General features: G+C 35.5%; 1 protein-coding gene across 3 annotated transcripts; it reads right to left on the bottom strand.

Annotated features, from left to right (window-relative positions):
- Positions 1-255: 255 nt before the first annotated feature.
- Positions 256-8,868, bottom strand: LOC115991459 (myb family transcription factor PHL6). Of its 3 annotated transcripts, none has more exons than XM_031115158.1 (9): positions 8,517-8,868; positions 7,549-7,633; positions 6,518-7,211; positions 5,938-6,145; positions 5,662-5,738; positions 5,527-5,566; positions 1,999-2,071; positions 1,804-1,873; positions 256-926 (listed from the first exon to the last, which is right to left on the bottom strand). In XM_031115158.1, the coding sequence occupies exons 3-9, from the start codon at positions 7,205-7,207 to the stop codon at positions 585-587; spliced, it is 1,500 nt and encodes a 499-aa protein (XP_030971018.1). In that variant the 5' UTR covers positions 7,208-7,211; positions 7,549-7,633; positions 8,517-8,868; the 3' UTR covers positions 256-584. The 3 variants fall into 3 exon arrangements, with proteins under 3 accessions (XP_030971018.1, XP_030971017.1, XP_030971016.1); XM_031115157.1 differs by having other exon boundaries at positions 7,293-7,633; positions 8,517-8,867; XM_031115156.1 differs by having other exon boundaries at positions 6,518-7,633.
- Positions 8,869-15,793: the final 6,925 nt, after the last annotated feature.

Genomic DNA, 15,793 nt, shown 5'->3' with positions numbered 1-15,793 from the left:
ATATTATATAGAATTTCAATGATTGTTATCACATCGTTAATAGACAAATTTTTGAAATCTAACTTGTGATGGATGTGATTGATTATTGTAAAAGTTCTTGTCATTTTTTTTAGATCTCTAAATCAATTGAAATTGACATAATTGAACGTCATACGTAGAGTTGCAGAAGGGTGGCTGATTTTTAAGTTCACATGGGTGACTGGAAATTGAAAGATGAATTTGGATTACGTGAAGCTCTAAAGGAAACTATAAAAATTTGGAAAACTAGGACCATACTTGGCTATTCATTATAGAAATTCAAATGCAAATTTAGATTTCAGTTGAAGATTACAATATGAACTACCAATTGAAAAAGCAAAAAGCAAAAAGCAAAAACATAACAAACTAGTTCAATGTCCAACTCTCTGACTGAAAGGACTGTATCTCTTCCATTCAAAACACTAAAATGTCAATTGTCAAGAGATACAAATTAAACAAATCTCAATTCAGCTACAACTTTATATGGGATTGGCGGATTTACAGGACCTGGGTCATTGTGGTGATGAAGCAAATGTTGGAGATAACAAGCAAAGTAATTGTAGTCATTACACAGCATTTCCAGCTACTGTCTCATCTGAACAGGATTCTTGTTTCTCTTCCAGACGGAGTCTTTTTGAGCATACCTGTGGCATAGAATCACTACTATCAGTAACTTTATGCTTGGATGACAGAGGTGAAGATGAATCAGATTTAGATTCAGCTGGGTCTGGAGTGGATGCACCAGCTGATGGAGAAGAAGGCTGCATTTCAGAATCTTGGTGTGGATTAGCCAGCGATGACGAGGTTGGAGGAGAAATTAAGGCAATGCCAGCTTTCTGTTGTTCCTCCAAGATCTTCTGCAAGTACCTTGCATGTTCCTCTATGCGTAACTGAAGGGCCCTTTGGACCTGTGTGAAGGAAAAATCTCAAAACAAAGAATAACAAGTACCTTGCATGTTCCTCTATGCAATGCATGGATAATGTTGTAATGTTTTATGTAAGATAGTTTTGGAGAATGTTGCATATGTATTATAGCATAATTATTATAATTGCTGTTGTCACTTAATATAAAATACCAGCCCTCCTTCATTAGTTCTAGTCAACTCATACAGGTTAGGATTAGATGAAACATCAATGTTAGAGTTAGGTAGGTATTGTCAAAAGATGAAACATTGTTTTTGGTTTGTGTGTATTTGAGATGAAATGGCATGAAGGGCTATGAGTAGGTATATATAAAGGGATAGAAGTGCAAGAGGTGAAACTGATGAATTAAAATGCAAAGAATTTTGTGTGTATGTATGAGAGATGAAAAGTCTTGAAACATTGAATCAAAGGATACAAAGATTATTTATTTTTTAATTAGAAAAGTCTTGAAAATTGAACCAAATGAAATAAAAAGTCAATATTTAATTTGTTCTAATCTCTGATATGACACTAGAGAATATTTTAATTCCATTTGCATAGAATGCGCTACTTGGTAAAACCTCATGTTTTTCCACATGAGATCTATGCTTTTATATATATATATATATATATATATATCGATTTTTTGGCCTCTCTCTCTCTCTCTCTCTCTCTCTCTTAATAAGAAAAGAGAAATAAGATTAGCAGAATAAAGAATGTACAAATTGAAAAATATCAATTTAAAAGACTAAGTATGGAGAGCGAGAGAGTGGGATAGGACCAAAAGCTTAAATATAAGATTACTTAAGTGATGGGGAGCGAGAGAGTGGGATAGGATCAAAACTCAGAATGCCAGATTTATAAAAGAAGCATAAAACAAACCTCAAGCTGTTCATGCAGTTGTTTCTGAACTTCAATTTGCATGCGCAGAGCCTCAGTTATGTGCATGCTCCTAGGACAAAATAGAAAATTTCACAATTTTATTTTCAACAAAAGAAAAAAGGGAAAATATATATACTGCACACGCATATCAACACACAATACATATTAGGAAACAAAAATGAAAATAATATTGACCCTTTTCTACGTCCATCACTTTCATTGCTAGTTGAAGCTGCTTTCTTTTCTTCAGAGCTGGAAGCCTTCTTCTCTGGAAAAAAAGAGGACATGACAAAATGTAAACTATCTGCAAAAGAAAGTTTCTTGCCATATTCAAATGCAGTTGTATGCTTTTACATTCTCCTTGACAGCAATGCACTAGAGAGAGAGAGGGACTCTAATCCCCAAATACTCAAAAACAGACCATGGTACAGATCTCAGCATGTAGATAATGAACATAATGTTTCATTCAAGAAATAAAAAGTTTGAAAGATACATGTCATTGATACTAGTTGAGAGATATGAAAGAGTGGCATAATCAAGGATAAGGAATATTATATAACTGCATTATATGAAATCTAGAATCAGAACCTTCAATGCATAAAATAAATAAATTTGCAAGAGAAAAGAGAATTCCCATGATTTGAAGAAGAAAACTGAATTTCCACATGGATAGTGTTTGTAAAACTAACCGCTGTTAAAAGAAGAAATTAGAATTTAAAAAATTTAACAGAAAGAAAAACCTTGATATATGTTTATTATTGTTGTTGATATTAAGATCTTGGGTTTGTGAGAGTTGGAAATTAACTCCTAGGAACCTCTATGTGAGGGCTTGACACAAAATGTAGGGATATCACTTTGACTCACAAGTTTAAGCTAATGGGTTAAGTCCAACAATGTTATGTTAACTACTTATTCCTGTCACTACTATCTGACATGGGATTTAACCACTTAACAAACCACACCACTCACATGTAAATATTTAAACAAATCTCCCCCTCACATGTGAGTCATCTACCAAACCACATCAAGCTATATTCCTAGTTAGCCTCTTCTTTAAACAGACAACGTTTCTAAACAATCCAAGTGTCGCACGTCACCAAGGTATCATATCAAGGAAATGAGATTAAAAGCAGTAAGGCTTGATTCTCCTCCAAAATTTTAGCCTTCATGCTTGAAAATAGAATAGTTAATCTATAAAAAACATTAAAAGGATCTATATATCACTATGCTCTTCCAAGCATGTTTGATACAACTTTTTTCTCAAATGCAATCGATTTGTAAGAGATTTCGATTTACATATCTTGAATGAATTTTTTCTGTAAATTTTATTTTATTTTTTTATTGGTAATTCACACATGCACCTGGTGGGACTTGGATCCATGTTGTCACCCTTCATTCCATTATTGTGGGAGAAGGAAGTGCTAATTGAGCTACTGCTAATTGACTACGTTTTCTATAATTCTTGGAGATAAGTTAAATTCAACACATTATACTTTAAGTGCAAGACTCATAGATAATGCTCCTTAGTTTCTTCTCAAGTTCTTCTCATTCAATATCAAACTTAGTGGTCAGCTTCTTTGATCTTCCTTGCAATGCCCTAATCAATCCTTACTCAACAAAAGATATATTCGACAGTAGTGACCAAAATTTTTTGTTAACGGGCCAAAGCTATTTATATCCAAAGTTTTAAATCCAATATATGTAGGGTTTCGTGTGTGTATACGTGTGTCTATATATATAAATAGTCAAGATCAAGTTAGAAATGATGTAAGTCTTCATCAATTGTTACACTATAAATAATTTTTTATTAGATTAATATTTTAAGAATCCCCCTATCGGATTATATGGTCTCTTTGTTCTTAACAACACACACACACACACACACCAAATTTCCTATTAATTGAATGTTGTCTATTATACAATCCATAATTCATCTTGTGTATAATATTAAAGTACAAAAACTTTAAATTTAAATATTTTGTAGATAAGATAATTATTGTCCTTTGATCTTGTAGATGTAGTTCAAGAATAAAAAGTAGGAGAAAATGTGACCTAACAGTGACTCTACTAAAAAACACACTCAGTGTAACGTTGGCAAATGTTACACTCGGTGTAACTTGAGTTCAACCTATGTGCATATGTATATATACACATATATATTGTAAAAAATATTTGTAGGCAAAGTCTAGATCACATTCAAGAGGCAATGTCAATTTTCTTAGGTATAAGTCTTGGGCCTTTAGAGCAACCAAAATTTAAAATTTTGACATTTGGGATAAATGATTATGCATTAACTTGTATATTTTCACCACTTTTTCTTTCAAAATATGCATTAGTGGTGGAACCATTAGAGCATTAATAGTTTTAGATATTATGAAAGATTAAAAAAATCAAGTCCTTTTAGGAAGTTTACATTATAACATCACTTAAACATGTATGAACCAAAATCAGAGAAATATAATAATAATAAAAAAAAGAAAGATAGAACATCAAAGCAAAACACCAACAGAGCAACAAGCATCAAGAGAAAAATTCGAGTGCAAACATCTACAACAGTACGAAAGATAAAAACACTAGTATAGAAATATAAAGATATAAAAACTAATGATTCTAAGAAAGTCTAAACAAGATAGCAAACTTCCCATCCAAATGAAAGAAAAAGGCAAAGGGTTTTAGTTATACATGGGGAAATGTTTCTCTACTTCTTAGGACACCTATTCTATATGCTCTTTGTTCTAATAAAGTACAAGTGGCAGAAGAAAGTAAAGGTGGTCTGAAACAAAATGTTTCGGCATTCAAATAAGTGGTAGTTGAGAATTTAAGAAAATCTCAAGGGGGGCCATTAAGTAAAGTTACATACAATTGATATGTTCTTAGGAAAATAGGGGGAAAATGGACCATTTTTTTATAGTGCTTTGCCAAAACTAAAATTAATTTTCCCATAATAGGGCTCTGCCTTTAACTTTGTGCTTGCTATTTCAAAATCCATGACTAATTGTTGTTATGTCAATTATTCGGATCTGGGATTTGTGAAAGCTTGATCCAACATGTTGAGATATTACCTTAACTCAGAAGCTTAGTTGGGTCCAACAATGGTACTTAACCAACAACACCACTTGCACATTATTATTTCAAAAAATATTATTGCTATTCTTTTTTTCTTATGGTAAATGGAAACCCTAGTGTGCTATTATTATTATTTTTTGCAAGTACATATTTCATTAATGATAAAGGAAGAGAGGGCATAGCCTTGTACACAGGAGGTGTACAACAGGTACACCATCATCAAGAGTTTAAGTACAAATATCAAGCATCTTAAGAAACAAGAGACAAGGAGACCGGAGCATTATATGGTGAAGAAAAGTGGGTCTAGACATGAATAATGTGTGTGCATGTGAATATATATCTCATCTACTGCTATAATAGTTGGTATCACTCCAAAGAGTTTTGCTGGTAAAACAGGGTGAAAGCTGCTGAAACCTTTATTTTCTTGATGTGTAAGTTACATATGCACCTCACAGGGTCTTGAACCCTCAATATCACCCTCTTCTCTATTCTTACAAGGGAAGTGGTGTCATTTGAACTAGAGCTCATTGACAAAATAAGCTGCTAAGAATGAATAGATCTAGATGCTTATATTGAAATGATTTGATCATTTCTGAAAGATGATTGTAATAATGACGAACATAAGCATCACTCTATTTCCATTTTACATTCCTTTACCTTCTTTTTTCTCGGGCATATACTTGGCAAGTCGGTATTTCTGCATAGACATAAATAACACAGGCTTAATATGACTTGTAGCCTACTGAACAGTTAAACTTAATTCAGCAGATATATGTAAATGCAAATAAGTACCTGTAAGTGGCTTTTCACATGATAGATGGTCAAACCTTCAACATTCATAAGCTTCAATACACCCTTTGGAGTAGCCTCTACATTTCAAATCAAACAAATCAGGCTCGTACGTAACAGAAAGACAATAGGACTTTCAAATTATTCATAACAGTTGATAAGATTGAAAATTCTTTCACTTACTAAAAAAAAAAAAAAGATACTTCCGTGAAAACAAAACCAAAAAAAAAAAAAATCAGCCCCATTTGTATCATAGAATAGAACAAGTAGCTAGCTTACTTTCAGCCCCATCAAGCTTGCTGACAGCCTCCACAAAACGCTCATGGAGCTCAGGTGTCCATCTCATTCTTGGCTTGTGCAGAGCGGCTGACCCAGGAGATGGCTGACTTGAGAGATCATCAAGAGCTTCCACCACAGAGTGATAACTTTGATTGCATGACAATTCTATGGCTGGTTTTGATGGAGCTTGTGGTGTTTCATAAATTTCCTAGATGAAAGACAACAGCCAAAGCAAATACTAGTAAGTAGAAGAATATGCAGCAGTCCCAAAAGGCACATACATACGAGCATTGATGCACGAATAAATTCATTCCCCCCTCCCTGAGATTTTATATTTGACTCAAAAAGAAAAACCATATTTCATTCATTCCGTTCTTTTGAACTGTAATAAAAGTTTGTTGATAATGCCAAAAGTTAAATTAAATGAATATCAAGTCATATTGGATTCAGCACTATTTACTATTGTCCTTACCCTCTACATGGTGCTATAGTATAAAATAAAGTTTCGAAAAACTGAAACTTAATTCAGCACATATATATTAAATTAAAATTTAAACAGTGATGGTCGCAAGATACTTACATCAAGCCTGGGATTTTCTCCATGGTCAGTGATAGCCATGTCAAGTTCATTAGACAAAAACTGTAGCTCCAATTGCTCTGTTAGCGCTAGACTGTCGCTTGCACAACTTACACCATGAAGTTCATCAGAAGCATCTCCAGGAAAATTAAGAAAGTCTTTCATAAGAGCGTCTGAATGCTCCTCATCATATTGATTGTCTATATCCCCACTAAAAAGCAATGGAGCTTTTGAATCAACAGCAGAAATGGACTGGTTATAGGATGGAGGATGTGGAAGAAATGGGAGATTTCCAAGTTGCCGATGGGTTTCAGAGCTTGATGAAGAAGACTGGTATAAGCTGGTACAGAACACGGATGCACGTGAAAATGTGCTCTTAGAATTTTGGACATAAGAACCAGGAGACAGGGGACTATTTGATAAAGATTTCAAACAATGCTTTTGAGGATGGACAGTAGATGCTCGGGTATGAGTAGGAGAACTAAAAGATTCAGTATGAATGAAAGGCAATGAATGTGAAGATGAACATTCACTAGCTGATAAACTATTGCCTTCTGATTCAATGGTAAAAAAATTATGTACTGGGGAGAGGGTAGCATAATATGGCTGTTTGACTCCTCTGGTGGCCTCACTTTGTTCGGACGATATGATACTATTGTGATTCATGGTCTTAGATGGCAGCCGAACCCTCATCCACCTACAAAATCGATAAATGCAGTATGGCACAACTCTATAAAAAGCTTAAGATTTAAAAATGAATTTGAGATACAAGGCTTACAATTGAAGGCTTCATTGGGTTGAATAAACAAGATATATAGGTGCATTACAAAGAAACGTCATATGGTCAAAGCAGAAACAAGAAGTCACACAAGTCTACATCTCTATTTTTTCTTTTTGCCTCCAAAGATGAAACAAGAAGTCACATCTCAATGATAAGAATCTGCTACAGTTTCTTTTAATAGAGTAACTTGGTATTCCCATGATATTTGCATATTTAGACAACTAAATTGAATGGCAGGGAGTGATCAACCCACAATGTAAACCACCGAATTGAAAGCCAAAGAAACCATGTCAAATCCAATTCATCAACTAATGGGTACGAAGAAACATGTCCAAGACCTGCAAAAGAGACCACCAGTTGAGTGATGAACCATATGCCATCTGGTAACACCAGAGGAAACCATGTTATAATAAAATCAGTCCAATTAGTCTTTAAAGCTTAAGTACTGAAAAGGTGGGGACTGCAGATTAATCATGTTCCACATACTAACAATCTCATGGTTAATAAATTGGTTAAAGAAAAAGAATGGACAAAAACAAAATCACTGGAGCAATCACTATAATTTGCTCAGCTACAAGTTAGCAGTTTCAATAGCAGATCACCATAAGAACCCCTTCTTGGCCACAAAAGGATTGCAAACTTTCTTCTTCCGAATAAAAGAAAATTAGACCATTGAGGTTGAAGTTTATCAATTCAATTCATTGGTTAAAAATTTTAAACACAAATATAAACAAAGCAACCAACTTGAACATTAATCTTAAACTATCAGACCAACGGTGAAATGTTTATGTTCCCAAATTAAAAAGCTTGGAAGATCAAATTTTTATATAGGCATTTAGTGAACCCAACTCCCCAGATACAGTCTTCAGTCCACTGATGTAGAAAGCATAATTAAAACCCCTTTTAATTCAACACCCCCAGGACAAAGTAACTGGAATCAGAGAAACTACATAGACCCAGAAGCCAGAAAAGAGGGGAAATTTTGAATAAAAGAAAGTCACCCCCATCACCCTTAACATAATAACAACACCTTCAAAAAAAAAGAGAGTTAAATTTCACAAACACAGAATAATTAGACGAAGACATACATAAAAAGAAAGGAAGAAGAAAGATTTATAATAGAAGAAGAAGAATTTGAAGTTTAATACCAAGTCAAAGAATTTGAAAGAGTAACTTGACATGGAGAGTGGAAATTGTACTTGAGAAAAAGAAAAGGCTGACCTGGATAATAATTATTACGTAGTGCAACAGAACAGACTACAGATCTTGTTCTTCAAAAGTCCATTGAGAGTTAGAGAGAAATGTCGTCGACTCAGTTTGTATGATTGTTTTGATGAGAAAGAAAGCCACAGGAGCACTACGAATGTATTTTTGTATTGTGGCTGCTGCAGGCTGCAGCTTAACTTCGAATCTAACGTCTGAATCCAAACATAACAATAATTGAGGATTCCAGAATCCCATAAATATCATACATATAATAATAGTACTATTATTGTATTTGAATAAAGTTTAATGTAAATGTTTTAATGCTCTTGTGATAATAATGTTTTATTTATTTAATAATATTATTATAGAAGATGTAAAAGCAGCTTCAAATGATTATTGTTGGTTTCTGGCCTCACACTCTGTACTCTATGGTTTTACTGATCTTTGCCTCTTCTTCGCCTCTGGTTGCTCCAAATGATTATGTTCTAAGCAATATAATAATAATAAAATATAACGGCTGATGAGATCCCTATACGCGCTTTGTTGGGTGAGGTTGACCACGTTCCGGTTGGTCCTTATGGCAGTTTTTCTTTTTGGGGAATTTTCACAAAATACTTCACAAATATGTCTTATGAGTTCGTCTCCTAAGATAATTTTTCATTTGTGTAGGACATTAGAATACCAATTTTTATTTTTTATTTTTTTTTTTAATTTATATACTCTATAACTTCTTCGGTTAGAGTTGCCTCGGGGTGCGATTTTTATTTTTATTTTTTTTAGAGCTTCATATTATTTGTAGTTATTTGTTGTGACATGATCGAAAATCGCACCATGAGGCAATTTGAAAAGAAAGTTATTGGTCATTTAAGTTTAGTTTGACCAATTAATAAAAGTGTAGCTCATGGCACATCTTATCTCCCAACCCTTTTGTAAAATTTAACTTCAATACAACAATCATGGTTTTAAAAACTGGATTGAGAACTATAGACACTGCATTTTGTATCCCTTACGACTCAAGCCCCCTTTCCCAATAATGTTGGAATTCTAAATCCCAAGGTTGGTTTAGAGCCCAATCAGATGAAATTTGACTTGACAAAAGTGTTTATGAAAAATATAACTTATTTTTGGAACAAATAAACTATTTTTGGAAAAGAAAGGCCACGAAAACCCTAGGGCATGTGTACGCATACACACGTATGCGTACATATGTTCAAGCTCTACGTACGCATGCTAGGGTTCCAGAAAGTTTTCTGCATTTAAAACTTGGTTTGAAACGAATCCCACCTTGTTTAGGAGTTGTCCCAAACCCCTATTTTTGACTATATAAAGCCATAAAAGGTATTTTTTTTCAAAGAGGATGGATTCCAGTGGTAAAACACACAAGATTAATTAGAAAATAATGAATCAAAGAGAGAGTTTTTTCACAAACATCCTCAAGTCAAGTTTTATTTGATTAAGACCTTTTTTGGTCTTGATCTCTGAGTTCTAAAGTTTACTAACTCATTTTGAATTGGTTGTGATTAAATTGACTGAGGGGAACAGTCAAAAGTTTCAGTGTTGAGGTAAAGTTTCTAACTTTGGCTCTTCTCTTTTCTTTGATTTTCTTTGTTTCTTTATGTTTTATATGTGTTTATGTGCTTATAATATGTTTGTTTAGTCTAGATTTACTTTATTTTTGTATTCTAAGCATGTTAGGTTGTTAGTTTCTTTGTTTTAGTGTTTTTGTTTTGCAGTTTCTGGGTTAGGGTTCCATACAAATGGGCTGCATATGCATGCCCTATGTATGTGCATGCATACTTTTGCCCAAAAACCCCAATTCACCCCTATTTGCTTTTCTTTTGTTTTATTTACATGTTTTACCTTTTGTTTAACCTGTTTTGCCTGTCCTTGAGTCTTTGTCTCTCTGTTTTGTTTTGTTTTGTTGTTGTTTCTTCTCTTTGATGTTTATTAGGGTTTTAGATTGCTTGAATATCATGAACATGTATTTGAATATGATCATGTATTGATACATAGGTGCTGTGATGTAGTTAGGTAAGTCATGCATAATACTATGAACATGCATTTGGTTTGGTTGATGAATATGATATGGTTGATATGCTTGGTTGAATCCCATGGATCCCGAGAGGACCATGTCAGAGGGTGTAAATGGAGTTGCCACCTAGTTTAGGTCTAGGAACCAATAAAACGTTTTTTTGTGAAAGGATTGATCTTTACCAGAGCACGTGTCCAGAGTTTAGTTATGGGATGGGAAGGTGTTAGGCACCCAACCCCACTTGACCTGTGGGTTGGCTTCCACTCATTATATTCCACATCTTAATCCCATTAAAGGCACATTCAATATTGTTATTCTAAATCACACACACTCTGTCATGCATCTAAGACATACAAACATGGTATAATTATCTCAAACCTAATCATTCATCTACCATGGCATTGAGAAAACATATCCAAGGGCAGAAACACCATAAGACAAAGTCAAACAAACATGTTACTACATCTAAACAATAAAAGACATGGCATTCAACCAAACATGTTCATGTTCATCAAACGAAACAAGGCCATATTCAAATCAATGCATGTTCATGTAAATGCATGACTTAACTTACTTACCTCACTGCATCACATCACCTACGCAGCAATGCATGTTCATAGTAAACAAACAAATCAAAATCCTACTAGCATCAAAGAAAGAAAGAAAGAAAGAAACAAAGCAAGCATGGAAGCAGAGACTTATAAGTATGGATACCAACTCAGGATAGAAACATATTACATAAATAAAACAAGGAAACAGAAGCAACAAGGCTTGGATTAGAGCTTTTAGGCACGAGCATGCGTGCATAACCCAATTGTATGCGTACGTATGCAGTAAGCATGCGCACGCATACATGCCCTAAACCCTAACCCAGAAAATAGGAACACTAAACAAGCAGAAGCTAAAACCTAACAATCTAACATGCTAAAAACAAAAAAGCAAGGTCGCTTTCTTTGCCATGATTGCTTGGGTTGTATGGGAGCGTTGGAACAGACTACGGAAGCATTAGTTTGTATGGGATGTTGGGGTTGTGGTGGACAAAGCGTTGGAGTTATTGCAGGAATTTCACGATGTGCATAAGAAGTATCCGAGGATGAGTTTGCCCAGTGAGATTGTCAAATGGTCTCCTCAAGTCGAGGGTCTTTATAAAATTAACTTTGATGGGGCTATCTTTGAGGACCAAGCTTGTGCTCGGTTGGGTGTGGTGATTAGGGACTCAATAGGTTTGATTAATGGTGCTCTCAGTCAAAAGATTAGACTCCCAAGCTCTGCGGCGATGGTGGAGGCCCTAGCTGCTAATCGGGCCATTTCCTCTGCTAGAGAGATTAGCATCCTTCGGGTTATAGTGGAAGGTAACTCTTTGCAAGTTATCAAGGCCATCAATAATACAAAACCCTTTAAGGCTTCTTTCAGGCATATCATTGATGAGATTAAACTGTTATCTTCTTTTTTGCCATGTTGTAGTTTTGTTCATGTTAGGCATAAGGGTAAGCCCTCGTGTGTAGAGTAGTTTTATATGCTGATACTGATGTTTGGTTGGAAGACTTACCACGTGATTTGGATGATTTTTTTCAGTTTGATTTACTTTAATAAACTTTCCCTACGGATTTCTCCAAAAAAAAAAAAGAAAAAAAAAAGCAAAAGCAAAATAAACCTACACTAAATAGGCATGTCAAAGCACGTATAAAGCAAATAAAAAATATAAAACAAGAATTAAAACAAGGGGAAAACAAAGATGAAGCTAGAACCTTGTGAGAGTGCCTTTTTCGTGACACTTAGGCCCAAGGATCCCGGGCCTGAATGAAAAAGGGAAGGATTTGGTGAACCGGGCCTTGACTCACAGCAGCTAACGAGCTGTTTAAGAATCAAGTGAATGCAGAGAATACTCCTGACAATATAAAGAAAAATGACAAACAAGGATATCGAAGAGTGCCAAAAATTAACAACGTAAGTTCAGAAGGAAAGAAAAACAGGATTAGCAAGACGATAAAAAAAAAGTGCTGTGGGGATCCTGGGAATTATGAAGCAGTGTTTCATTAATACATTATCTGTTTGATTACAGAAAGCTCACTAGGACGTGATACAAGGTCCAATCAAGCTCAAAAATTGCAGCCTTGAATGGCTATTTTAGCCTTCAAAACTTGCAAAGTTTGATTCTCGTTGAATCCGAGTATGTGCAATAGTGGCCTTTACAGGATATCGGGAAGCAATATTTGTTTTTCCCTTAGTGTTTTTTTTTCTGCACAGATTTTTCTGATAGTTTTTCCTAGAAAATCTCTTCTTTCTTGTGTTTCTTTCTTTTTTTTCTCACTGCTTTCTTCACAACCCATCCCCTCCTTTTATAATGGAGTTTTCTGGGCTTCCCGGGGAACCGTTGGTTCCCCTGTTTTGTTCTTTTGTAAACAGAGCATGTCCTGTCCCCATCGTCTTGGTAAGTCCCTTTTCCGTTTTCTCTCATTCTTTCCTTCTCTTGGTTCTGATTCTTTCGAAAGCTTCTGGTTAGCCATCCTCTTCGGGACGTGCTGAGGTATGCCCTTCTCGGCATCCCCATTTCTGGCGTCTTCCTCTTTTCCCTTTCTTTCCTATTTGGGCGGAATCCTGTTCTGCCATTTTTGAAAGTCGTTTGTTATCATTCTTCTTCCCTGTCCTGGTTCCCCGAGGCCTTTTCTGTCTGTGCCATGAGAGGTCGCTCGCGTTTTTTGCTTTTATTTCTTGTTTTCTTTTTCTGTCTTCTTTCTATCGATCTGTCCCAGTCTTCCTTTTTCTTTGTGCCTGAAGGGATCCATGCCTATTGATTGTTCCTGAGGATCCTTGCTTCTTTATACTTTGCCGTGGTCTCTTTTTTGGATGCTTCTTTCTTTTCTGGGCTTCAGGATCCTCTGGGCCTTTCTTTTATTCCCCCATGGGTCTTCCGTATCTATTGCTTTGGGCTTAGCCTGAATTTTTCCTTTTGGGCTTGACTTGTTCTTCTGTTTTGGGCTTATTTTATTATGACCCTTTTTTTTAGACCTCAACAAACCTTTACCTCCCAACAAAAGGCTTCTTAGCTTGATTTTGACTGTTCCCCTTAGTCAATCTAGTCACAATCGAATCAAAATCAGTTAGTAGTCCTTTGAAACTCGAAGATCAAGACCAGAATAGGTCTCAATCAAACAAAATTTAGCTTGAGTATGTTTTATGAAAAACTCCCTTTTCAATTCAATATTTTTTAGTGAATCTTATTGTTTTACCACCAGAATTCGTCCTCCTTTTGAAAATCTACAATTTCAGGCTTTTTATAGTTGAAAATAGGGGTTTGGGGTGGCTTCCAAACGATGTAAGACTCATTCCAAACCAAGTTTTAATGCAGAAAACCTTTCCTTTTTGGTTTTTGAAACCCTTGCATGCGCATACATGACCGTGTATGTGTATGCATGCATGAAGCATGCGCACACAGAGCTTGAGCATGCGTGCGCATACATGTGTATGTGTACGCATGCCCTAGGGTTTCCATGGTCTTTATCTCCAAAAGAGAAAAAAAAAAAAAACTTATTTAGTCCAAAAAGAGTTATTTTTTTCCAAAAACACTTCTTCAAGTCAATTTCTATCTGATTAGGCCCTAAACCAACCTTGGACTTTCAAATTCCAAAATTATTAGGGAATGGGGGCTCGAGTCGTAAGGGGTACAAAATGTGTTGTCTACAGGATGATTATGCCATGTTGATTGCTTTAGATGCATGCTAAAGTGTGTGCGTGAGTTAGAATAACATGTTAAATATTCCTTTAATGAGATTAATACTTGGAACATAATAAGTGGAAGCCGATCCATGGGTCTGGTGGGGTTGGGTGCCTAACATCTTCCCATCCCCATACCTAAACTCTGGACATGTGCTTTGGTAAAGATTAGTCTTTCCATGAAAGTGTGCTATATTTATGGTTCCTAGACCTAAATTAGGTGGCGTCTCCATTTACACCCTTCGCCATGGTCCACCCTAGGCCAAGGCGTACTTCCCAAACGAAACTGAAGAGGATGACCTCCTATGTCGCGGGTGCTTGTGCCCACAATGGCGACTCTGTTAGGGATAAAGAGTTTGAATCCAATGTGTTCCATTTCTTAATTTTGATAAAGGCTCGTTTAATATTGTTTGCACACACTTTCACTTGGTTCTTTTGTTCTTTTGTTGTGGTTGGTGATTTGTGGGAAGGTGGAGGCTCTATTTGGGCCAAAATCTTTTGAAGTTCATCCCACCAACTCACAATCTGTGCTATTGCCTATGATGGGTTTTGAGTACATTAACGATTTGCACACCAATCCATTATGGTCCATTTAGGCCTAAGGCTGGAATCATGGCCCACCTAGTTGTGAGTGACCTATTGATCAACCCCTTTAACTTTAAGGAGCTTACCCACATTTAGAGAGGTCCTAGATCCTATCAAAAGAGGATACCCTTTATATCTCTTGTTTGTTTAACCATATATCTTGTGTTCACCTAATTCTAAAGGACAAATAAAATATGTAAAACATGAAAGGATAACCTAAAAGTTATGGCATACCCTAAGACATTGGGATGAAAAGAAAAGAAGTTCTCACATATAAGAGGCTTATCCCAAAATCCAAAGGTATGTTTTAACTTAAAAGGTTCATAGGATCATAGCCTAATTGCTATCATGAGCCCAAATTCAAAGGCCTCTTGAAAAGGAAAGCCTTGGGCTTAAGGTAATAAATATGCTATGGACCTAGCATTCAAGATCCTACAAAGTCAATATGAATCACCCTAATCTAGGGCCTCTTTGTTGCATATAAGGGCTTAAAATAATCAAAGATTCGTGGGCTTTGAGAGGAAGGCCACAATATATTCTAGCTAGAAGGCTACTTCAAAATTTTTTTGACAATGAATATAAGAAAAGAAGAGCCCAAAGGTGATGAATACATTGTTGGCCCATATTTAAGACAAATGGTTGAAAATCTGTAGGCACATTCTAATGAAAGCCCATGAGTATAAGTTGAGAGCTTTATTGTAAATGGACCAAGCCTATATGAAACAAGGGGCAAGGTTCATGAGAGGAAAGTGAGTGATTTTGTAATTGCGTATTCATTAAAATGAACTTAAAGACTTTCTAAGAGCATCTAAATAAAAGAAACTTTTGTTAAGGGACGTGTGTTTATACTTTTGATGGCTTCTTCTAGATTTTCCATGTACTACGATGTCTGGTTACACACCTCAAGAGAAGGATCATCATGTGATGATTGAAGGAGTGGTTCACTTGCTTTTCTCGGTGC

Source organism: Quercus lobata, chromosome 5, assembly GCF_001633185.2.
Source record: "Quercus lobata isolate SW786 chromosome 5, ValleyOak3.0 Primary Assembly, whole genome shotgun sequence".
Classification (NCBI taxonomy): domain Eukaryota; kingdom Viridiplantae; phylum Streptophyta; class Magnoliopsida; order Fagales; family Fagaceae; genus Quercus; species Quercus lobata.
This window is presented reverse-complemented; position numbering and strand designations above follow the sequence as displayed.